At 37.4% G+C, this 26597-nt stretch overlaps 1 protein-coding gene across 1 annotated transcript in view; it reads right to left on the reverse strand.

Moving 5' to 3' along the window:
• LOC140846900 (bromodomain adjacent to zinc finger domain protein 2B-like) overlaps positions 1-26597 on the reverse strand; it is a 156628-nt gene that overhangs the window by 76706 nt on the left and 53325 nt on the right. The window contains exons 10-15 of the mRNA XM_073225100.1: positions 25001-25066; positions 17515-17580; positions 8379-8444; positions 6689-6754; positions 2870-3010; positions 386-640 (exon numbers count right to left, since the gene is read on the reverse strand). Coding sequence (XP_073081201.1) covers positions 386-640; positions 2870-3010; positions 6689-6754; positions 8379-8444; positions 17515-17580; positions 25001-25066 — 660 coding nt within the window. The remainder of the gene's footprint in view (positions 1-385; positions 641-2869; positions 3011-6688; positions 6755-8378; positions 8445-17514; positions 17581-25000; positions 25067-26597) is intronic.

The following is a 26597-nucleotide window of genomic DNA, read 5'->3' on the forward strand; positions in this document are numbered from 1 at the left end:
GATCTTAGAGGTGCTGCCATTAGCCTCAATTGTTCACAGTGACTGAGAGCACACAGCATAATTTCAAAAGGCATACATAAATTTTAATTCTTTATGATTTATAAATTCTCTTTTGCTGAGTATCACTTTCCTTAAGTCAGCTTGGTTTTGGCCAAAAGCTAGAGAAGAGTAAGAGTCATCTGGGAATATCTACATTCCCTAGGCTTTATGAACCAGGTTTTCCTAGATGTGGACCATTTGCAACTGAAAGCAGATCTACACTTAACTTTGTGAGATGCAGAAAAAACTAGATCAGTGTATACACTCTTCTGCTAATATGCTAAAGCCAGCTATCAGTGCACTGAGGGTACAAATTAAAATAATTTTTTGTATTTTCTTTTCTTACCTTGTATCCTGTAATTAGACCTGGATCACACACAGCAGCTGACAGGAGCCTCACAAGCAAGTCTTCCACTTTCTGCATGCTGTCCCCTAGATTCAGCAATCCCTCCTGAAGCACACTCAGGGTTGGAATATCAGTATTGACATCAAAGCCTAAAGCTTTACTAAAGTCTCGTAAGAACTGCACCACCATGAGACAGTTGGAAAATGTACTTCCAGAGAGAACAAGTCCTGGAATACGAGGCAACTCTGGCAAAGGCTGAAAAATAAAATAAAAAACTAATTAACTAAAAAGGCTATGACTTCAGATCTTCTGAAGTAGAACAAGTTGCTGTCTTTCTTAGCTCTTGAATTCTACCAGTGGTTTTCCATCTAGACTGTGGATTCCCTGAGGGCATTTCTGCAACCCCATAGTACTAAGTACAGGATTTTAAAACCAAGCAACCATCAATAAATTTTAGTTGAACTCAATACGAACTCAGAATTCTGAAAAAAGAACACAAATTTTAATTAACATATTGATAGAACATGGGTGACATAACTGGAGCAACATAAGAAATAAGCATTTCAAAAGTACTTGGCCATGGACATACTAAGTAGGGCACGTGTACTAATTTCTTCTAATGATGGAGACTGAATAATAATTCACGCTTTTTTGGTAGCTCAGAAACTACCGTGTATTTATGGGCCGATGGGAGAATGGTACCATCTTTGGCTAATTAATGCAGATAAATTATTTGGTCCACATGACCAGAACCCATGATACTATCAAGAACCCAGTTACACTGCAACTAATAGTCTCTAGGCTTGTAGCAAAAGACTAATATTGAATTTCAACATAACATTAGAAAGCAGCCTCTTTTGCTACTTCTCAAATATGCTCACATATTAACATTTTAATGACAAAACTGTAGTACCAGTTGTCATGAATATTTAAGAAGTAAATAAGGCAATAAGGTCCATGAATGAGACTTAATAATAGTATTTTAAATTCTGATTAGAAAAAAATGAACTTTTAAATATTTCTATTTCACTGGTCTTTGTTAAACAATGTTCCTCCACCCTGCACTTACTGAAACAACTAACCAATGACCCTTTCTAGTAATACTGTGTGGAAACACAGAACTCTGGATAATATCTGACAGCATACAAACCTTACATGTTCCATTTGAAAACCATCTAAGTCTGAATCTTTTTTCTTGAACCATCAGACATACACATACCATATGATTAAAAAAATTTATATAACAAAGCTAACAAAAGTAAGGCTTAAAATGGACTTCTATATTTGATTTATTGCATATGGATTTAAACGGAAGTAACAAATTCAAGAAAATAGAGGTCATTTAGGATTTTTTAAAAATTGCTCACTGTGAGCCTACTAAATGTGTCAACTAACCTATGTACCCTCTCTGGATGTAGGAAAATTTAAACATCCAGTTTTACTAAAACCAGTATTTATACTTTTATTTGTAGTTAAAAGCATTTGTGCTAAGAATATTATTATAACTAAATCCCCACTAGGATATTTTTGCTTTAAGTGCTTTAGAAAAAGCTGAAAAGAGACATTCTTTGTATTATCAGATAAACATGGCATATAATATAGATGCTAGTGACTAATTACAGTGTTATTGAAAGTATTACAGAAATATGTATCATTCATGATTTTCTAGAAATACCATCGTAACTATAGCCAAACATAATTGATTTCTTCTAATAAGTATGTAAATTATGCCAGTTAACATGATTATCTCGCTCTTTCCAAATTTCTACTTTTACATATTTTAGCAACATCTGTGAAAACAACAGGAGAGAAAATACATGAGGTCCTCTGACTGGACACATTTCTTGGCTTTCAAGATGATAAACAGTATGGACCCTGGATCCAAGGTGCCACTTATGAGTTCTGTCATCTTGGGCAAGTTCCTTCACCTCTTTGGGTCAGTTTCTCACTTGTAAATGGGCATAAATAGCTCTTCTACAGGATTGTGGTGACGATTAAATGGGAGAATTCATACATAAAAAACATTTAGCACAGTGCCTGGAAAGTAGTCAACATACTCAATGACAGTTAGCTAACAGGTCTAAAGCACTGGAGGTGGTGACGGATTATAAATCCTGATTTATTTAAATATCTAAGGGGGTTTGAGGAGAAGGTAGATCTTTCTGTATCTAAACATATAGGAAGGACCAAATGAAACAAATCTTATCTACTTTTATCATTCACCCTTGTACATTTGTACAGTGTTTTTATTTCAAAGAAAAAGATTGGCAGCGCTCCACCACTTATGTATTTAGAACTTCCATTCCCAGGGCAGGAGGTCAGTAGACTTATTGGTGCCCATCCAGGAGCAGCACACTGACCTAGACAGAAATCCACTGCCCAGCTGGAAGGGAAAGCCTTCGTACTGGCAGCTCTGGCAGACGAACAGGTGAGAACACAGGAAAAACTAAATTTAGTAATGAAATGGTTTACATGATAAATTACCTTTTGGTCTGCTAAGCACATGTCTTCATTAGGCTTCTTTAGCTCTTTTGCAATTTCTAATTCTAATCTTCGTTGCTCTAGTTTAAGCTCTTTCTTTAATCTTTTCTCATTACGTTTATCTTGCATCAACCGTTCTTTTTCCTTAAAAAGAAAACCATGCCCACATAGTCTCTTTAACCATTATTATGTCTGAAAAACCTTTACTTAAAATTTAAAAAGTGATCTGTGTTATGTCCATGAACAGAACTGTCCAAGCAGGTTTAGCAACAGACTTAGGATTGCATAGAAATAACTTATTTTGCTTTTCAGTATTGTCACTCTTTGAATTTCAAAATAATCTTATGACTGTATATATTTTTGTGCAGTTGATCCTTGAACAGCACAGGCCTGAACTGCATGGGTCCGCTTATATGCAGGTTTAAAAAAAATACACACCGGTAACTTTTTGGAGATCTGCAACAATTTGAAAAAACATTTTCTTTTCTCTAGCTTAATTGTGAGAATACAGCATATAATACATGTAACATACAAAATACGGCTGATGATCTGCTTATGTCATCAGTAAGGCTTCCCAGTCAATGGTGGGCTATTATAAGTAGGTAAGTTTCTGGGGAGTCACGTGTTACATGCAGAGTTGTTTCCTTAATGTCACATTGTTCAAAGGCCAACTGTGTGTTCTGTGTGTGTGTGCGTGTGTATTCTTGGGCATCATTTTTAACTAGTGATATGCAGTACTTTTTCCAGTTAAAAAACCATAGCTATAATATGGAACAGAAGGTAAGAGTGTGGTCAATTTTTAGGATAAAAGGGAGATTTCCAAGAAATCTTTGAAAATAGTAGGATCTTTAATACTTGGCGACAGACATCCATTTTTGTTTACTAATACAGATACTTCAAGGGAAACATGGCGTCTCTAAATTCAGTGAATTTAGTGAACTTATCCACTAATTTATTATTTAGTCAAATTAGTCACTAATTTATTTAGTGCATTTTAATGAACTGTATAGGACTAATGCAAATCCTGTGGTTCTGGTGTAAGATGACTCCAAGAACCAGCTTCAAATGGCATGTATAGACGGTCACAACCCAGCCCCACCCGAGGTCAGCCTCCCGTCTTCCTCTCAGGGCATTCGCCAGGCCCTAGTCACACTGACACAGCCGGGTGGAGAAAAGTCAGCCTGACAGTGTGAGGCACTGCTTGGATGATGATGTGATGCTGCTGCTGAAGATGGAGGAGGAGGAGGAGAAAGCGGAGGGGCAGCAACAAAGCTAAGACAGGTGTTCATACAAGGTGAAAACTGACTCCCTCTGCCCCTTGTCTTCCCACCCCAACGGCCCTGACTCAGTCATCAGGCTGTACCTTTGTGTACATCATCCCCGCCCTGCTTAGAATTCACAGCTCCTCCTTCTCAACACATACGCATTTTTTTTTTTTTTACTCTTCCACAACTACTTCAGGCACTTTAATATTTCTTTCTTGGCTTCCACATGATACAGCATTTATTGAACTCTGGGACAATTATTTGTTTAATGTCTCTCATGTTACTGTGACCTTAGAGTGGACAGAACTAATTTATTCACCCGTTTCTTTATGCACCTATTCAATTCTCAGCTGTACAATTTGCCAGGCACAGTTTTGAGTGATTTTTATCCTTTTCCCTGACTCTCAAGTCCGTATCATTTCAACATTCCTCACCCACTGGTCTAAATATTGTTTTTATTTATGACTACAGTAATTATCACCTGACTCTAACAGACATATTTGGTGTGCTTTAGCATATAAAACTTATTTAAGCATGAATTAATGATTAATTCTACAAATGCCACATAAATATACGTCAACATCTGTACTAGTAGTCATTGAAAATATTAAATAGCCAGTCTTTTCTCTACTTTTCATATTTTATATTGTGAACAAACATAATTGATGTTTTCAATTTTCATTTATACACAAATCTTGTATCCAAAAGCAGAGATAAACACATTTGTTAATAATACTCAAGTTATACTGAGGAATTTTTAACTATCTGAAATCACAGTCATGAAACCAATTTTTAACCCCTCAAAAGACCCTCAAACAACATCCCAGTAATTAACAGTAACTTTTTATTACTGGTAAATAACTGATAAAGTTAGGTTTTTGTTTCTACAGGCTTCACTTTTTAATATTGAAACAAAGAGAAAGATATACTCTAAGGACATAATCAGATTTCAGATGCCATCTGCAACTTATGAACAACACACAACAGCTTTAGGGAGACCATTCTGCTCCAGAACCACTACACGGTACAAAGCATCATCCAGCACTTCGCATTTCTGAGTTGGGGGATCTGCTACTTAAAGAGCTAAAGACATCACAAAAAACCAATATATAAAGAAACAAATACACACATACAATAAAAGCACACATTACATACATATATCTCTGCTAAACATTATTTCATATAGTCATTTTGAGTTTTTATTTTTAATGTAATTGATACTGATATACCATCGCAGCGTTTATTTTTAAAAAATAACATGCTGATTCAAAATGGATCAAAGACCTGAATGTAAGTCATAAAACCATAAAACTCTTGGATAAAAACATTGGGAAAACTCTTTTGGACATAAACATGAGCAACTTCCTAGTATCTCTCAGGGCAAGGGAAACAAAAGCAAAAATGAACAAGTGGGACTATATCAAGCTGAAAAGCATATGTACAGCAAAGGACACCTTCATTAGAAAAAAAGGAACCCTGCAGTATGAGAGAATACATGCAGAAATGACAGATCTGATAAAGGGTTGACATCCAAAATATATAAAGAGTTCACGCACCTCAACACACAAAAAGCGAATAATCCAATTAAAAATGAGCAGAGGAGCTGAACAGACACTTCTCCAAAGAAGAAATTCAGATGGCCAACAGACACATGAAAAGATGCTCCACATCGCTTGTCATCAGAGAAATGCAAATTAAAACCACAATCAGATATCAGCTCACACCAGTAAGGATGGCCACCATCCAGAAGACAAACAACAACAAATGTTGGCGAGGTTGTGGAGAAAGGGGAACCCTCCTACATTGCTAGGGGGAATGTACATTAGTTCAACCATTGTGGAAAGCAGTACGGAGGTTCCTCACAAAGCTCAAAATAGAAATACCATTTGACCCAGGAATTCCACTTCTGGGAATTTACCTTAAGAATGCAGCAGCCCAGTTTGAAAAAGACAGATGCACTATTTACAATAGCCAAGAAATGGAAGCAACCTAAGTGTCCATCAGTAGATGAATGGGTAAAGAAGAGGTGGTACATATACACAGTAAAATATTATTCAGCCAAAAGAAGAAAACAAATCCTACCATTTGCAACAACATGGATGGAGCTAGACGGTATTATGCTCAGTGAAATAAGCCAGGCGGAGAAAGACAAGTACCAAATGATGTCACTCATATGTGGAGTATAAGAACAAAGAAAAACTGAAAGAACAAAACAGCAGCACAATCACAGAACCCAAGAATGGACTCACAGCTACCAAAGGGAAAGGGACTGGGGAGGGTGGGGAGGGAGGGATAACGGCAGGCAAACAGAAAGGGGGCCTTACGTTTACCATGTATAATGTGGGGTGGGGGCATGCGGAGGGCTGTGCTCTGTAGAGAAGACAAGTAGTGATTCTACAACATCTTACCACGCTGATGGACACTGACTGTAATAGGGTTTGTGGGGGGGACTTGGTGAAGGGGGGAGCCTAGTAAACAATGTTCTTCATGACATTGTGGATTAAGGATAACAAAATAAATTAAAAAACTAAAAACTCTGACTGTCCTCAAAATTTACCTGTTTTCGTTTCTCAGCCTCCAATAACTTGGCATTTGCAGCTCTTTCCTTCTTTATCCTTTTAGCCTGTGCATATAAAATAGGTCTCAAAGTCATGCAACAGCACCACTACAACCTGAATATAACCTCAGACTTGAAAATGGAGCTCCATGCCTCGCAAGGTACAAAACAGTATGTAACATGTATGTAGACAATTACAGATTTCCCCTCAGTTTGTTACATTTAACATACTAATTTCATTTCTAATGGGTAGATTACAATTAAGATATACAAAAAAATTCTTAAATTCGTAAGAGTATGTCAGGTTTTTTTCTTCAAATTCTGTAAAAAGTCTGAAATAATTTGAGTGTTCTTTTACCTTAAAACTCAATCACAGAAAAAATGATGTTATGGCATTTTTTGCTTTTTCTGATTTTTGAAATAAAACATGATCACTGTAGAAAGTTTATAAAAACGGGATAGATTTTGACAATAAAGGTTAAGGGACAAATAAGTAACATTTAAAAATGCATGTTTCTACTTTATTTGAAGATTCTTTTGTAATACTTAAAATTTGAGATAAATCCATTACGTAAATAACTGAAATAAAACATTAAACCCAATTTAACCTACTGTGGTTAAATTCAAGGTTTTTTCCCAGATATAATAAAAATATAACCTTTAATGAAGCACATTCTGAATATCAAGCTCATGCTATCAAATTTGAGCTTTATAATCTTAAAGTCATTAACTAGTTGCTTCATAATATCTAGTAGTAATTGCCAATGTACTTTAATATTTTCAATTTGGAGGGTTTTAAAATTAATTTGAAATGGGTAAGGGAATATGTGTATATGTTTTTAGAAGGAAAAAACCTGTAACTGTGAAAACCTCAGCTAACCGCATTCCTCAGCGAATAAGCCAATTTTATGGCAAAAGTTTCCTGAACAGCTAAGGGTTTTGATTATAATAATTTCCAACATTAAAAAGCTAATTTTGGACAAAAGTACTTTGGATAATTTCGAGACATATACACGTACAGCTTAGACACACTACACTTAACATAATCTCGCTTTTTCTTGAGGACTTGGGCAGTTATTCTTGACATCAGTTACTATACTACACAGTTTGATAACAGAAATGCCTTTTGGCCATTAAGGTGTTGAAAATTGCTTCCTATTTAACTACAAGATTACTGATGTTGCGAGGCTTTGGCGTTTCTGTTTATCCTATTTTCCCTTGCTGTCTTTTAAGCTATTCCTTTTGCTGTTGCCAGCATGTCCTTGAGCCCTATTCTGTCAGCCCAGTTCTGTCAGAACTCAGAAAACAAACCTGGTTAAACTGTTTCCACATTGAACATTTACTTCTACTTTTGCCATGAAAAGCAGGTATCTGACTATAAGACTTAATGACGTTTTGAAAAGTAAAGAACATGAGTTTTAGCGTATGATCTTTATGACTATATTGGCTATTGAGAGGTTTCCCCTTTTTGTTTTCTTTACTTATTTCCTGGATTTTTACTATTAGGATTACATAAACTTGCTAAGTAAGGTTCAGGGAGGTCCTTATTCTACGCATTATGTTTACAGATAATTTGTGATGGACATGTTAATGTGTATGAGTGAGAGAACATACTCATAAAATTTTCATTTTTCAGACTTTAAAATACATGACTATATTACTTTAACCATATCAAATTTAAGAATTCTACCTCTAGAATTTGCTGGGCTCGAAGTTCTTTTTCCATTCTGATTTGTTGTATTCTCTTAATTCTTTCCTGTAGGAAAAATTATGACAATTTAAGATAATAAACTAAATGTCTAGGTAGAAGGTATTTAAGTGGAATAAAATAATTAAAGATATAAGTACAGATTTACCAAAGGGTGCCCATGCTGGATATAAATTTTAATTATTTACTTTAACATTACATATATGCCACCTGTCTTAAATAGGTATGACTTTATAAAAATGTCTCAAGACAATTTAAAAATACAAATGCTAAATAAGTATACAGAAACAACATAAACCAAGCTGATTAAACTCAAGTCTTTATAAATATTTGCAAGTACAAGAAATATTCAGAAATAAACACTGGACAGACAAGTAGGATAAAACAGTCTGTCAGGAAATCAGGACAACTAAGGCTACTATTGACTTACTGTCACTTATTGCACGAACATGAAAAAATACAACTATTCTTGCATAAAACAGGTGAGGCACATGCTCTTTTTCTCACTATCACAATTAAATTAACAACGCTTAAAAAAGTGCACAGTACATGACGATTGTACAAACTATTAACAATTGCTGTAATATGATAGATGACATTACTTTCAATAACTACAGTAAGCCAAATACAGAAATTATTTGTAATAACAATTTGTGCTCACATTATCTAAATGTTATGTACTAGTTATTGTTTGAATTCAGCAATCTAAACTTTGATAATGTTACATTTTCAGTTTAAAAAATCACTGCATATGCTATAAGCACATCCTTAACAATTTTACATACATAAATCCCTTTGAAAGTCCTAAATTGGCAATGATAAGGATATACAGTTTTAAAAAAATACATCTAAATTGCCCTACTTGTAAATTGCAGCTGTCCTAGGATTTTCAGAGCCAACACATTTTATACTACTGTATATTATTACCATACCCACCACTACATCCCAATGCTAGTTGTACCTTTTGAAGCTATACTTTAATATTTTTATTTCCTTTTTTGCACTGATGTTATTGACTCCCTGCAGGGATCCACTGCAGGATAATGAGATTTCTGGAATTTCTGTTGTGATTTTAGAAGACGATGACATTCTATAATTTTGCTGTTTGTGATCCTAGGTTTTGAATATTATAGCTCACCAAAAATAAACATACAAGTGTATCTTTTGTTTTATATCCAAGTCTTAGAGGTTGCACTTGATCCACATTTGAAATATTTATTTAGATTAGAACTTGAGACCAAAGTATACACTGAATTTAATCTTTAATCAAGTCAACAAAAGTCATTCATTAATCTCTTAAGCACAGAAATAGGTATAGAATCTTGGGCTTAACTCACCCAGTGCAGAGCTTTGTTTTAGTCTGAGTGATTTATAGGGATGTACATATATATTTTGGTACTGCTTTCATTAGCAATAGCAGAGATAAACATTACTTATAAATCATTATATTGGAAGGAGCCAAGATGGCGGCGTGAATATACCGGGGGAAATCTCCTCCAAAAACCCTACATATTTTTGAAAATACAACAAATCCAACTATCCCTGAAAGAGGGTCCAGAAGATACAGGACAAAAGCCAGGATACATCTACACCTGCGAGAACCCAGTGCCTCGCGAAGCGGGTAAGATACAAGCCGCGGCCCGGGGGAACACGAGCGCCCCTCACCTCAGATCGCAACGGGAGGAGAGGCATCGGAGCGGGGAGGGAGAGGGAGCCCAGGACTGCTAAACACCCAGCCCCAGCCATCTGCCCCAGGAGCGCAGACACACAGTGTGTGGGGAGCTGGATGCTAGACAAACGGGACAGTAAAACCAGCGAGCTGTCCAAGCAGCCACAGCCCCTGGGACAAACAAAAGGAGTGCTTTTTGAAAGTCTTCAAGGAACAGGACCCTCACAGCTGGACGGAAGCGCCCAGGCGCAATCAGCCCAGTAACTGGGAATCCGCAGAACTCAGGGAGTCCCAACCCCCTCGGAGACAGTGCAGCTCGGAGGCCCCCCACGGTGATAAACAGCCTCCCTCCCATTTCACCTTCGACGTGGCTCCGCCATAGCACAACATTAGCCTGAGGCCAGCCACGTGCACAGCACCAGGGCAGAGCTTCCTGCACAACCATCAGGCAAGAATAAGAAAACCCATCTGCACGCAGCTGCCCAGCACAAACCGCTAGGGGACACCGTTCTCCCAGGAAAGGAAGGCCACAAACCAGCAAGAAGGGACGTTCTCCCAGCCAACATACACACCACCTACCCACAACTTCCTCTATTGCCATGAAAAGACAGAAGAATTTGACACAGAGCAGACTAACCCGGACATCCTCCCCTGAGAAGGAACCTGGGGAGATAGACCTAACAAATCTCCCTGAAAAAGAATTCAAAATAAAGGTCATAACCATACTGAAGTATCTTCAGAGAAATATGCAAGAGCTAAGGGATGAAGTTTGGAAGGAGATTACAGAAATAAAACAATCTCTGGAAGGACTTAAGAGCAAACTGGATGAGGTGCAAGAGGCCGTTAATGGAATAGAAATCAGAGAACAGGAACTCAGACAAGCTGACACAGAGAGAAATAAAAGCATGTCCAGGAATGAAAGAATATTAAGAGAACTATGTGGCCATTCGAAACGAAACAAGATTCGCATTATAGGGATACCAGAAAAAGAAGAGAGAGAAAAAGGGAAAGTGTCCTTTAAGAAATAATTGCTGAAAACTTCCCAAAAATGGGGGAGGAAATAGTTGCTCAGACCAGAGAGGCACACAGAACTCCAAAGTGGACAAAACCAAGACACATAATAATTAAAATGGCAAAGATCAAGGACAAGGACATAGTTTTAAAGGCAACTAGAGAGAGAAAAAAGGTCACCTACAGGGAAAACCCATCAGGCTATTATCAGACTTCTCAGCAGAAACCTTACAGCCCAGAAGAGAATGGCATGATATATTTAATGCAATAAAACAGAAGGGCCTTGAACCAAGAATACTCTATCCAGCATGATTATCATGTCAATATGGAGGGAGTAAACAATTCCCAGACAAGCAAAAGTTGAGGGAATTTACCTCCCGCAAACCACCTTCACAGGGTATTGTAGAGGGACAGCTCTAGATGGGAGCACTACCAAGGCTAAACAGATGTCACCGGAGAAAATAAAATCACAGCAAAGAAACCAGACCAACCAAATACTAACAAAGTCAAAAAAAAAACTCAACTACACACAAAACCAGTTAAAGAAAACACAAAAGAGCAGAGAATAAAACACCCAACATATAAAGAATGGAGGAGGAGGAGTAAGAAAGGAGAGAATTAAAGAATCACCACACAGTGTCTACAGTTGCTCAATAAGCAAGTGACGTTAAGCAGTAAGAAACTAAAGAAGCTAACCTTGAACCTTTGGTAACCACAAATCTAAAGCCTGCAATGGCGGTAAGTACATATGTTTCAATAATCACCGTACGTATAAATGGACTGAATGCACCAACCAAAAGACACAGAATAATAGAATGGATAAAAAAGCAAGACCCATCTATTTGCTTACAAGAGACCCACCTCAAACCCAAAGACATGCAGAGACAAAAAGTCAAGGGATGGAAAAAGATATTCCATGCAAACAACAGGGAGAAAAAAGCAGGTGTGGCAGTACTAGTAGCAGACAAAATAGACAAAAACAAAGAAAGTCACAAGAGATAAAGAAGGACATTACATAATGATAAAGGGGTCAGTGCAACAAGAGGATATAACCATTATAAATATATATGCACCCAATGCAGGAACACCAGAATATCTGAAAACAAATACTGACAAAACTAAAAGGAGGAAATAGAATGCAATGCATTCATTTTGGGAGACTTCAACACACCACTCACTCCAAAGGATAGACCCACCAGACAGAAAATAAGTAAGGACAAAGAGGCACTGAACAACACACTACAACAGATGGACCTAACAGACATCTAGAGAACTCTACATCCAAAAGCAACAGGATACACAGTCTTCTCAAGTGCACATGGAACATTCTGCAGAATAGACCACACACTAGGCCACAAGAAGAGCCTCAGTAAATTCAAAAAGATTGAAATTCTACCAACCAAATTTTCAGACCACAAAGGAATAAAACTAGAAATAAATCATACAAAGAAAGCAAAAAGGCCCAAAAGCACATGGAGGCTTAACAACATGCTCCTAAATAATCAAAGGATCAACAACCAGATTAAAATAGAGATCAAGCAATATATGGAAACAAATGACAACAACAGCACAAAGCCCCAACTTCTGAGGGATGCAGTGAAAGCAGTCTTAAGAGGAAACTATATAGCAATCCAGGCATATTTAAACAAGGAAGAACAATCCCAAATGAAGTCTAATCTCACAATTATCGAAATTGGAAAAAGAAGAAATGAGGCTAAGGTCAGCAGAAGGAGGGACATAAAAAAGAAGATCAGAGAAGAAATAAACAAAATTGAGAAGAATAAAACAGTAGCAAAAATCAATGAAACCAAGCGCTGGTTCTTTGAGAAAATAAACAAAATAGATAAGCCTCTAGCCACACTTATTAAGAGAAAAAGAGAATCAATACACACCCACAGCATCGGAAACGAGAAAGGAAAAACCACAACAGACCCCATATAAATACAAAGAATTATCAGAGAATACTATGAAAACCCATATGCTAACAAGCTGGAAAACCTAGAAGAAATGGACTTCTTAGAAAAATACAACCGTCCAAGACTGATCAAGGAAGAAATACAAAATCTAAACAAACCAATTACCAGCAAAGAAATTGAAGCAGTAATCAAAGAACTACCCAGGAACAAAACCCAGGGCGAGATGGATTTTCCTCGGAATTTTATCATACTTACAGAGAAGACATAATACCCATTCTCCTTAAAGTTTTCCAAAAAACAGAGGGGGAGGGAATACTCCCAAACTCATTCCATGGAGCCAACCATCACCCTAATACCAAAACCAGGCAAAGACTCCACCAAAAAAGAAAATTACAGATGAGTATCCCTGATGAACGTAGATGCAAAAATACTCAAAAAAATAGTAGCAAACCAAATAAAAAAATACATCAAAATAATCATATACCATGACCAAGTGGGATTGATCCCAGGGATGCAGGGATGGTACAACATTCGAAAATCAACCAACATCATCCACCACATCAACAAAAAGGGCAAACACCACATGACTATCTCCATAGACGCTGAAAAAGCATTCGACAAAATTCACCATCCATTCATGATAAAAACTCTCAACAAAATGGGCATAGAGGGCAACTACCTCAACGTAAGGCCATATATGATAAACCCACAGCCAACATCATACTTCACAGCAAGAAGCTGAAAGCTTTTCCTCTGACACTGGGAACAAGACAGGGATGCCCACTCTCCACACTGTTATTCAACATACTACTGGAGGTTCTGGTAATGGCAGTTACACAAAACAAAGAAATACAAGAAATCCAAACTGGTAAAGAAGAGGTTAAACTGTCACTATTGTCAGATGACATGATATTGTACATACAAAACCCTAAAGACTCCACTCCAAAACTACTAGAATGGACATTGAAATACAGCAAAGTTGCAGGATACAAAATTAACACACAGAAAGCTGTGCTTTCCTATACACTAACAATGAACTAACACAAAGAGAAATCAGGAAAACAATTCCATTCACAATTCCTTCAAAAAGAATAAAATACCTGGGAAGAAACCAACCCAAGGAAGTGAAAGACCTATACCCTGAAAACTATTAAGACTCTCTTAAGAGAAATTCAAGAGGATACTAGCAAATAGAAACTCATCCCATGATCCTTGCTAGGAATAATTAATACCATCGAAATGGCCATCCTGCCCACACCAATAAGCAGACTTGTTGCAAGCCCTACCAGATTACCAACAATAATCTTCAATGAACTGCAACGAATAGTTCAAAAATTCATATGGAAACACCAAAGACCCCAAATAGCCAAAGCAATCCTGAGAAGGAAGTATAAAGTGGGGGGGATCTCAACTCCGCAACTTCAACTTCTACTACAAAACCACAGTATTCAAAAATTGGAAAACTATATGCAAGAGAAAGAAACCAGATTATTGTCTAACCCCATACAAAAAAGTAAACGCAGAATGGATCAAAGATCTGTATGTAAGTCATGAAACCATAAAACTCTTAAAAGAAAACATAGGCAAAACTTTCTTGGACATAAACACGAGCAACTTCTTCATGAACATATCTCCCCGGGAAAAGGAAACAAAAGCAAAAATGAACAAGTGGGGCTATATTAAGCTGAAAAGCTTCTGTACAGCAAAGGACACCATCAATATAACAAAAAGGCACCCTGCAGTATGGGAGAATATATTCATAAATGACAGATCTGATAAAGGGTTGACACCCAAAATATATAAAGAACTCACACACCTCAACAAACAAAAAGTGAATAATCCAATTAAAAAATGAGCACAGGAGCTGAACAGACAGTTCTCCAAAGAAGAAATTCAGATGGAAAAACAGACACATGAAAAGATGCTCCACATCGCTTGTCATCAGAGAAATGCAAATTAAAAGCACAATGACACATCACCTCACACCAGTAAGGATCACCACCATCCAAAAGACAAACAGCAAATGTCGGCGAGGTTGTGGAGAAAGGGGAACCCTCCTGCACTGCTGGGGGGAATGTAAATTAGTTGAACAACTGTGGAAAGCAGTATGGAGGATCCTCAGGAAGCTCAAAATACACATACCATTTGACCCAGGAATTCCACTTCTGGGAATTTACCTTAAGAATGCAGCAGCCCAGCTTGAAAAAGACAGATGCACCCCTATGTTTACCGCAGCACTATTTACAATAACCAAGAAATGGAAGCAACCTAAGTGTCCATCAGTAGATGAATGGATAAATAAGAGGTGGTACATATACACAGTAAAATATTATTCAGCCATAAGAAGAAAACAAATCCTACCATTTCCAACAACATGGATTGATCTAGAGGGTATTATGCTCAGTGAAATAAGCCAGGTGGGAAAGTCAAGTACCAAATGATGTCACTCATATGTGGAGTATAAAAACAAAGAAAAAGTGAAGGAACAAAAACAGCAGCACAATCACAGAATCCAAGAATAGACTCACAACTACCAAAGGAAAGGGACTGGGAAGGACGGGTGGGAAGGGAGGTGTAAGGACGGGGGAAAATTAAAGGAGGTCTTATGAGTAGCATGTATAACGTGGGGTGGGGGCACGGGGAGGGCTGTGCAATGCAGAGAAGACAAGCAGTGACTCCACAGCATCTTACTACGCTGATGGACAGTGACTGTAATGGGGTTTGTGGGGGGACTTGGTGAAGGGGGGAGCCTAGTAAACATAGTGTTCTTCATGTCATTGTGGATTAAGGATAACAAAATAAATTAAAAAACTAAAAACTCTGACTGTCCTCTAAATTTACCTGTTTGCGTTTCTCAGCCTCCAATAATCTGGCTTTTGCAGCTTCTTCCCTCTTAATCCTTTTAGTCTGTGCATATAAAATGGGTCTCAAAGTCACGCAACTGCACCACCACAACCTGAAAATAACCTCAGACTTGAAAATGGAGCTCCATGCCTCGCAAGGTACAAAACCGTATGTGACATGTATGTAGACAATTACAGATTTCCCCTCAGTTATATTTAACATACTAAATTCATTTCTAATGTATAGATTACAATTGCGATATACAAAAAAATTCATAAATCGTAAGAGTATGTCAGGTTTTCTTCTTCAAACTCTGTAACAAGTCTGAAATAATTTCAGTGTCACTTTACAGAAAAAATGATGTTACAGCATTTTTTGCTTGTTCTCTGATTTTTTAAAGTAAAACATGCTCACTGTAGAAAGTTTAGAAAAATGGGATAGATTTTAACAATAAAGCTTAAAGGACAAATAAGTAACATTTAAAACTGCACATTTCTACTTTATTTGAAGATTCTTTTGTAATACTTAAAATTTGAGATAAATCCTTTACTGAAATAACTTAAATGAAACATTAAATCCAATTTAACCTACTATGGTTAAATTGAAGGGTTTTTTCCCTAATATAATGGAAGTACAACCTTTAATGAAGCACACTCTGAATATCAAGCTCATGCTATCAAATTTGAGCTTTATAATCTTAAAGTCATTAACCAGTAGCTTCATAATTATCTAGTAGTAATTGCCAATGTACTTTAATATTTTCAATTTGGAGGACTTTAGAATTAATTTGAAGTGGGTAAGGGAATATGTGTATATTTTTTTAGAAGGAAAAAACCTGTAACTGTGAAAACCTCAGCTAACCGCATTGCTCAGGGAATAAGCCAATTTTTATGGCAAGAGTTTCCTGAACAGCTAAAGGGTTGGGTTATAATAATTTTCAAATTAAAAGGTTTATTTTGGACAAAAGTACTTTGGATAATTTTGAGACATATACACGTACAGCTTAGACACACTTAACATAATTTGGCTTTTTCTTGAGGACTTGCACAGTTATTCTTGACATCAGTTACGATAATACACAGTTTGATAACAGAAATGCCTTTTGGCCATTAAGGTGTTGAAAATTTCTTCCTATTTAACTACCAGATTACAGACTGTTGCTAGGCTTTGGAGTTTCTGTTTTTCCTATTTTCCCTAGCTGTCTTTTAGCTATTCCTTCTGCTGTTGACAGCATGTCCTTCAGTCCTATTCTGTCAGCCCAATTCTGTCAGCACTCAGAAAACAAACCTGGTTCAACTGTTTCCACATTGAACATTTACTTCTACTTTTGCCATGTTTCATTTCTAAATGAAAAGCAGGTATCTGACTCTAAGACTTAATAACGTTTTGAAAAGTAGAGGGCACGAGTTTTAGCGTATGATCTTTATGACTTTATTGGCTATTGAGAGGTTTCCCCTTTTTGTTTCCTTTACTTATTTCCTGGATTTTTACTATTAGGATTAGATAAACTTGCCTAGTAAGGTTCAGGGAGGTCCTTATTCTACACATGTTTACAGATAATTTGTGATGGACATATTAATGCGTATGAGTGAGAGAACGTACTGATAAAATTTTCATTTTTCAGATTTTAAAATACATGACTATATTACTTTAATCATATCAAATTTAAGAATTCTACCTCTAGAATTTGCTGGGCTCGAAGTTCTTTTTCCATTCTCATTTGTTGTATTCTCCTAATTCTTTCCTGTCGGAAAAATTATGACAATTTAAGATAATAAACTAAGTATCTAGGTGGAAGATATTTAACTGGAATAAATAATTAAAGATATAAGTACAGATTTACCAAAGGTTGCCCATGCTGGATATAAATTTAATTATTTGCTTTGACATTACTTTGACATTACATATATGCCACCTGTCTTAAATTGGTATGACTTTATAAAATGTCTCAAAACAATTTTAAAATACAAATGCTAAAAAAGTATATAGAAACAACATAAACCAAGCTGATTAAACTCAAGTCTCTATAAATATTTGCAAGTACAAGTAATACTCATTTGGAAGTAAATATTGTATAGACAAGTAGGATAAAACAGTCCAACAGGAAATCAGAACACCTAAGGCTGGTCCTGAGTTACTGTTACTCATTTCATGAACTTGAACAAATAGAACTACTCGTGCATAAAATAGGGGAGGCACTTGCCCTTTTTCTCACTGTCACAATTAAATTAAAAACACTTAAAAAAGTGCACAGTACATCACAACTGTACAAAGTGTTAACAATTGCCGTAACATGATAAATGACACTACTTTCAATAACTACACTAAGCCAAATACAGAAATAATTTCTAATAACTTACAAGTGGTGCTCACATCATCTAAATGTAATGTAGTAGTTATTGTTTGAATTCAGCAATCTACATTTTGATAACGTTACATTTTCATTTTAAAAAATCACTGCATATGCTATAAGCACATTGTTAACGATTTTAAATTCATAAATCCCTTTGAAAGTCCTAAATTGGCACTGATGAGGATATTTTTTAAAAAAATACACCTAAATGCCCTACTTGTAAATTGCAGCTATCCTAGGATTTTCAGAGCCGACACATTTTATACGACTGTATATTACTATACCCACCCCTATTTCCAGATGCTAGTTGTACCTTTTGAAGCTATACTTTAATACATTTTTATTTCTTTTTTTGCATTGATGTTATTGATTCCATGCAGGGATCCAGCGCAGGTTTATGAAATTTCTGGAATTTCTGTTGTGATTTTAGAAGACTGATCACATTCTATGATTTTGCTGACTGTGATCCTAGGTTTTGAATATTATAGCTCGCCAAAAATAAACATACAAGGGTATCTTTTGTTTTATTTCCAAGTCTTAGAGAAGGTTGCACTTGATCCACACTTGAAATATTTATTTAGAGTAGAACTTGAGACCAAAGTATACTCTGAATTTAATCTTTAATCAAGTCAACAAAAGTCATTCACTTTTCTCTTAAGCACAGAAATAGGTATAGAACCTAGGCCTTAACTCACCCAGTGTAGAGAGCTTTGTTTTTACTCTGAGTGATTTATAAAGATGCACATATATATACTTGGTAGTGCTTTCATTAGCAATAGCAGAAATAAACATTACTTATAAATCATTACAGGGGAAGGAGCCCAGATGGCGGCGTGAGTAGAGCAGAGGAAACCTCCTCCAAAAACCATGTATATTTTTGAAACTAGAACAAATACAACTATCCCTAAAAGAAAGACCAGAAGATACAGGACAACCAGCAGGCTACATCCACACCTGCAAGAACTGAGCGCCAACGAAGGGCGTACAATGGAATCCGCAGCCCGGCGGGACACGAGCGCCCCTCACCCCAGCTCGCGGTGGAAGGAGAGGAGTCGGAGCAGGACGGGGAGGGAGCCCAGGACTGCTGAATGCCCAGCCCCAGCCATCCGCACCAGGAGCGCAGACACACAGCGTGTGGGGAGCTGGATGCTAGAGAAACAGGACAGTAAAACCTGCGAGCTGTCCCTACAGCCCGCGTCCCTTGGACAAAGAAGAGGAAGAGCTTTCTGGAAGTCTTAAAGGGACAGGACCCTCACAGCTGGACGGAAGCGCCCAGGCGCAATCAGCCCAGTAACTGGGAATCCCGCAGAACTCAGGGCACCCTAACGCCCTCAGTGGCAGCTCAGCTCGCAGGCTCCTCACACTGATAAACAGCCTCCCTCCTATTTCCCCTCCGACGGGGCTCCGCCATAGCAGAACAGTAGCCTGAGGCCGGCCAAGCCCAGAGAAGCAGGGCAGAGCTTCCTGCACGACCACCAGGCAAGAAGAAGAAACCCCGTCTGCGGGCAGCTGCCCAGCACGAGCCGCTAGGGGTCGCCATTCTCCCATGAGAGGAGGGCCACAAACCAGCAAGAAGGAACGTTCTCCCACCCGATATTCACGCCAGCTCCCCAGAACTACCACTATTGCCATGAAAAGACAGAAGAATTTGATACAGAGCAGACTAACCTAGACATCCTCCCCTGAGAAGGAACCTGGGGAGATAGACCTAACCAATCTCCCTGAAAAAGAATTCAAAATAAAGGTCATCACCATGCTGACAGATCTTCAGAGAAATATGCAAGAGCTAAGGGATGAAGTCCGGAAGGAGATTATAGAAATAAAACAATCTCTGGAAGGACTTAAGAGCAAACTGGATGAGGTGCAAGAGGCTGTTAATGGAATAGAAATCAGAGAACAAGAACGCAGAGAGGCTGATGCAGAGAGAAAAGGATCTCCAGGAATGAAAGAATATGAACAGAACTGTGTGGCCAATTCAAACGGAACAATATTCACATTATAGGGGTACCAGAAGAAGAAAAGAGAGAAAAGGGGATAGAAAGTGTCCTTGAAGAAATAATTGCTGAAAACGTCCATAAAATGGGAGGAAATAGTTGCGCAGACCAGAGAGGCACACAGAACTCCAAAGAGAACAACACCAAGACACATAAAAATTAAAATGGCAAAGATCAAGGACAAGGACATACTTTTAAAGGAAGCTAGAGAGAGGAAAAAGGACACCTACAGGGAAAACCATCAGGCTATCATCAGACTTCTTAGCAGAAACCTTACAGGCCAGAAGAGAATGGCATGATATATTTAATGCAATGAAACAGAAGGACCTTGAATTAAGAATACTCTATCCAGCACAATTATCATTTAAATATGAAGAAGGGAGGAAACAATTCCCAGACAAGCAAAAGTTGAGGGAATTTACCTCCCCCAAACCACCTTCACAGGGTATTGTAGAGGGATAGCTCTAGATGGGAGCACTACCAAGGCTAAACAGATGTCACCAGAGAAAATAAAATCACACCAAAGAAACCAGACCAACCAAATACTAACAAATACTACAAAGGCAAAAAGTAAAATCAACTACATACAAAGCAGTTAAAGGAAACACAAAAGAGCAGAGAATAAAACACCCAACATATAAAGAATGGAGGAGAAGAGGTAAGAAAGAAGAGAATTAAAGAATCGCCAGACAGTGTCTACAATTGCTCAATAAGCAAGTGACGTTAGGCAGTAAGATACTAAAGAAGCTAACCTTGAAGCTTTGGTAACCACAAATCTAAAGCCTGCAATGGCGGTAAGTACATATCTTTCAATAATCACCGTCTGTGTAAATGGACTGAATGCACCAACCAAAAGACACAGAGTAATAGAATGGATAAAAAAGCAAGACCCATCTATTTGCTTACAAGAGACCCACCTCAAACCCAAAGACATGCAGAGACAAAAAGTCAAGGGATGGAAAAAGATATTCCATGCAAACAACAGGGAGAAAAAAGCAGGTGTGGCAGTACTAGTAGCAGACAAAATAGACTTAAAAACAAAGAAAGTCACAAGAGATAAAGAAGGACATTACATAATGATTAAGGGGTCAGTGCAACAAGAGGATATAACCATTATAAATATATATGCACCCAACACAGGAGCACCAGCATATGTGAAACAAATACTAACAAAACTAAAAGTAGGAAATAGAATGCAATGCATTCATTTTGGGAGACTTCAACACACCACTCACTCCAAAGGATAGACCCACCAGACAGAAAATAAGTAAGGACAAAGAGGCACTGAACAACACACTACAACAGATGGACCTAACAGACATCTAGAGAACTCTACATCCAAAAGCAACAGGATACACAGTCTTCTCAAGTGCACATGGAACATTCTGCAGAATAGACCACACACTAGGCCACAAGAAGAGCCTCAGTAAATTCAAAAAGATTGAAATTCTACCAACCAAATTTTCAGACCACAAAGGATAAAACTAGAAATAAATCATACAAAGAAAGCAAAAAGGCCCACAAGCACATGGAGGCTTAACAACATGCTCCTAAATAATCAAAGGATCAACAACCAGGTTAAAATAGAGATCAAGCAATATATGGAAACAAATGACAACAACAGCACAAAGCCCCAACTTCTGAGGGATGCAGTGAAAGCAGTCTTAAGAGGAAATTATATAGCAATCCAGGAATATTTGAACAAGGAAGAACAATCACAAATGAATAGTCTAATCTCACAATTATAGAAATTGGAAAAAGAAGAACAAATGAGGCCTAAGGTCAGCAGAAGGAGGGACATAATAAAGATCAGAGAAGAAATAAACAAAATTGAGAAGAATAAAACAGTAGCAAAAATCAACGAAACCAAGCGCTGGTTCTTTGAGAAAATAAACAAAATAGATAAGCCTCTAGCCACACTTATTAAGAGAAAAAGAGAATCAATACACACCCACAGCATCGGAAACGAGAAAGGAAAAATCACCATGGACCAGATAGAAATACAAAGAATAATTAGAAAATACTATGAAAACCTACATGCTAACAAGCTGGATATCCTAGAAGAAATGGACTTCTTAGAAAAATACAGCCTGCCAAGACCGACCAAGGAAGAATCACAAAAATTAAACAAACCAATTACCAGCAAAGAAATTGAGGCTGTCATCTAAAAACTTCCCAGGAACAAAACCCCCCAGCCAGATGGATTTACTTCTGAATTTTATCAGACATACAGGGAAGACATAATACCCATTCTTCTTAAAGTTGTCCAAAAAATACTAGAGGAAGAAATACTCCCAAACTTATTCTATGAAGCCAACTTCACGCTAATATCAAAACCAGGCAAAGACCCCACCAAAAAAGAATACTACAGGCTGGTATCTCTAATGAACGTAGATGCAAAAACACTCAACAAAATACTAGCAAACCAAATTCAAAAATACATCACAAGGATCATAAACCATAACCAAGTAGGATTCATTCCAGGGATGGTACAACATTCCAAAATCAACCAACATCATCCACCACATAAACAAAGAGGACAAACACCACATGAGCATCTCCATAGATCCTGAAAAAGCACTCGACAAAATTCAACATCCATTCATGATAAAAACTCTCAGTAAAATGGATATAGAGGGCAAGTACCTCAACGTAATAAAGGCAATATATGACAAGCCCACAACCAACATCATACATAATAGTGAGAAGCTGAAAGCTTTTTCTCTGAGATCGGGAACAAGACAGGGATGCCCATTCTCCCAAATGCTATTCAACATAATACTGGAGGTCCTAGTAATGGCAATTACACAAAACAAAGAAATACAAGGAATTCAAACTGGTAAAAAAGAGGTTGAACTGTCACTATTGGCAGATGACATGATAATGTACAAAAAAAAACTCTAAAGACCCCCTCCAAACCTAGTAGATCTGATACTGCAATACAGCAAAGTTGCAGGATACAAAATTAACACACAGAAATCTGTGCCTTTCCTATACACTAACAATGAACTAATAGAAAGAGAAATCAGGAAAACAATTCCATTCATACCTGCAACAAAAAATGCAACAAAAAGAATAAAATACCTAGGAATAAACCTAACCAAGGAAGTGAAAGACTTAGAACCTGAAAACTATAAGACACTCTTAAGAGAGATTAAAGAGGACACTCGCAAATGGAAACTCATCCCATGCTCTTGGCTAGGAAGAATTAATATCATCAAAATGGCCATCCTGCCCACACCAATATGCAGATTTGATGCAATCCCTATCAAATTACCAACAACTTTCCTCAACAAACTGGAACAAATAGTTCAAAAATTCATATGGAAACACCAAAGACCCCAAATAGCCAAAGCAATGCTCAGAAGGTAGAATAAAGTTGGGGGGATCTCGCTCCCCAACTTCAAGCTCTACTACAAAGCCACCATATTCAAAAACTGGACAACTACATGTAAGAGAATGGAACCAGATTATTGTCTAACCCCATACAAAAGAGGAAACTCAGAATGGATCAAAGATCTGACTGTAAGTCATGAAACCATAAAACTCTTTAAAGAAAACATAGGCAAAACTTTCTTGGACATAAACACGAGCAACTTCTTCATGAACATATCTCCCCGGGCAAGGGAAACAAAAGCAAAAATGAACAAGTGGGACTATATCAAGCATAAAATCTTCTGTACAGCAAAGGATACCATCATTAGAATAGAAAGGTACCCTACAGTATGGGAGTATATTCATACATGACAGATCCAATAACAGGTTGACATCTAAAATATATAAAGAGCTCACACACCTCAACAAACAAAAAGCGAATAATCCAATTAAAAAATGAGCAGAGGAGCTGAACAGACAGTTCGTCAAAGAAGAAATTCAGATGGCCAACAGACACATGCAAAGATGCTCCACATCGCTTGTCATCAGAGAAATGCAAATTAAAAGCACAATGAGACATCACCTCACACCAGTAAGGATGGCCACCATCCAAAAGACAAACAACAAATGTTGGCGAGGTTGTGGAGAAAGGGGAACCCTCCTACACTGCTGGTGGGAATGTAAATTAATTCAACCATTGTGGAATGCACTATGGATGTTCTTCAGAGAGCTCAAAACAGACATACATTTGACTCAGGAATGCCACTTCAGGGAATTTACCCTAAGAATGAAGGAGCACAGTTTGAAAAAGACAGATGCACCCCTATGTTTATTGCAGCATATTTACAATAGCCAAGAAATGGAAGCAACCTAAGTGTCCATCAATAGATGGATTGCTGAAGACGAGGTGGTACATATACACAGTGGAGTATTATTCAGCCATAAGAACAAAACAAATCTAGCATTGGCAACAACATGGATGGAGCTAGAGGGTATTATGCTCAGTGAAATAAGCCAGGCGGAGAAAGACAAGTACCAAATGATGTCACTCACATGTGGAGCATAAGAACAAAGAAAAACTGAAGGAACAAAACAGCAGCACAATCACAGAACCCAGGAATGGACTCACAGCTACCAAAGGGAAAGGGCCTGGGGAGGATAGATGAAAAGGGAGGGATAAGGGCGGGGGAAAAATAAAGGGGGCCTTACGTTTACCATGTATAACGTGGGGTGGGGGCGCGGGGAGGGCTGCGCTACGCAGAGAAGACAAGCAGTGACTCCACAGCATCTTACTGCGCTGATGGACAGTGACTGTAATGGGGTTTGTGGGGGGGACTTGGTGAAGGGGGGAGCCTAGTAAACAGTGTTTTTCATGTTGTTCTGGATTTAGGATAACAAAATAAATTAAAAAACTAAAAACTCTGACTGTCCTCTAAATTTACCTGTTTGCGTTTCTCAGCCTCCAATAATCTGGCTTTTGCAGCTTCTTCCCTCTTTATCCTTTTAGCCTGTGCATATAAAATGGGTCTCAAAGTCACGCAACTGCACCACCACAACCTGAAAATAACCTCAGACTTGAAAATGGAGCTCCATGCCTCGCAAGGTACAAAACCGTATGTGACATGTATGTAGACAATTACAGATTTCCCCTCAGTTTGTTACATTTGACATACTAATAATATCATTTCTAATGTATAGATTATAATTAAGATACACAAAAATATTCTTAAATTTGTAAGAGTATGTCAGGTTTTCTTCAAACTGTAAAAAGTCTGAAATAATTTGAGTATTATTTTACTTTAAAACTAAATCACAGAAAAAATGATTTCATGGCATTTTTTCCTTATCCTCTACTTTTTGAAAGTAAAACATGATCACTGTAACAAATTCAGAAAACAGGATAGATTTTAACGATAAAGGTTAAAGGACAAATAACATTTAAAAATGCACGTGTCCACTTTATTTTAAGTTTCTTTTGTAGTAACTAAAATTTCAGATAAATGCATAACTTAAATAACTTATATGAAACATTAAACCCGATTTAACCTACTGTGGTTAAATTCCACCTATTTTTTTCCCTAATATAGTGGAAACATAACCTTTAATGAAGCACATTCTGAATACCAAGCTCATGCTATCAAATTTGAGCTTTGTAATCTTAAAGTCATTGACTAGTAGCAATTGCAAATGTACTTTAATATTTTCAATTTGGAGGGTTTTAAAATTAATTTGAAATGGGTAAGGGAATATGTGTATATATTTCTAGAAGGAAAAAACCTTAACTGTGAAAACCTCAGCTAACTGCATTCCTCAGGAAATAAGCCAATTTTTATGGCAACAGTTTCCTGAACACCTAAGGGTTTGGGTTATAATAGTTTTCAAAATTAAAAGGTTTACTTTGGACAAAAGTACTCTGGATAATTTTGAGACATATACACGTACAGCTTAGACACAGTACACTTCACATAACCTCGCTTTTTCTTGAGGACTTGGGCAGTTATTCTTGACATCAGTTACTATACTACACAGTTTGATAACAGAAATGCCTTTCGGCCATTAAGGTGTTGAAAATTTCTTCCTATTTAACTACCAGATTACAGACTGTTGCGAGGCTTTGGAGTTTCTGTTTATCCTGTTTTCCCTTGCTGTCTCTTAGCTATTCCTCTTGCTGTTGCCAGCATGTCCTTGAGCCCTATTCTGTCAGCCCAGTTCTGTCAGAACTCAGAAAACAAACCTGGTTAAACGGTTTCCACATTGAACATTTACTTCTACTTTTGCCATGTTTCATTTCTAAATGAAAAGCAGGAATCTGACTCTAAGACTTAATGATGTTTTGAAAGCTAAAGAGCACGAGTTTTAGTTTATGATCTTTATGACTATATTGGCTATTGAGAGGTTTCCCCTTTTTGTTTCCTTTACTTATTTCCTGGATTTTTACTATTAGGATTAGATAAACTTGCCTAGTAAGGTTCAGGGAGGTCCTTATTCTACACATAATGTTTACAGATAATTTGTGATGGACATGTTAATGTGTATGAG

This window comes from Manis javanica, chromosome 16 (assembly GCF_040802235.1).
Source record: "Manis javanica isolate MJ-LG chromosome 16, MJ_LKY, whole genome shotgun sequence".
Taxonomy (NCBI): domain Eukaryota; kingdom Metazoa; phylum Chordata; class Mammalia; order Pholidota; family Manidae; genus Manis; species Manis javanica.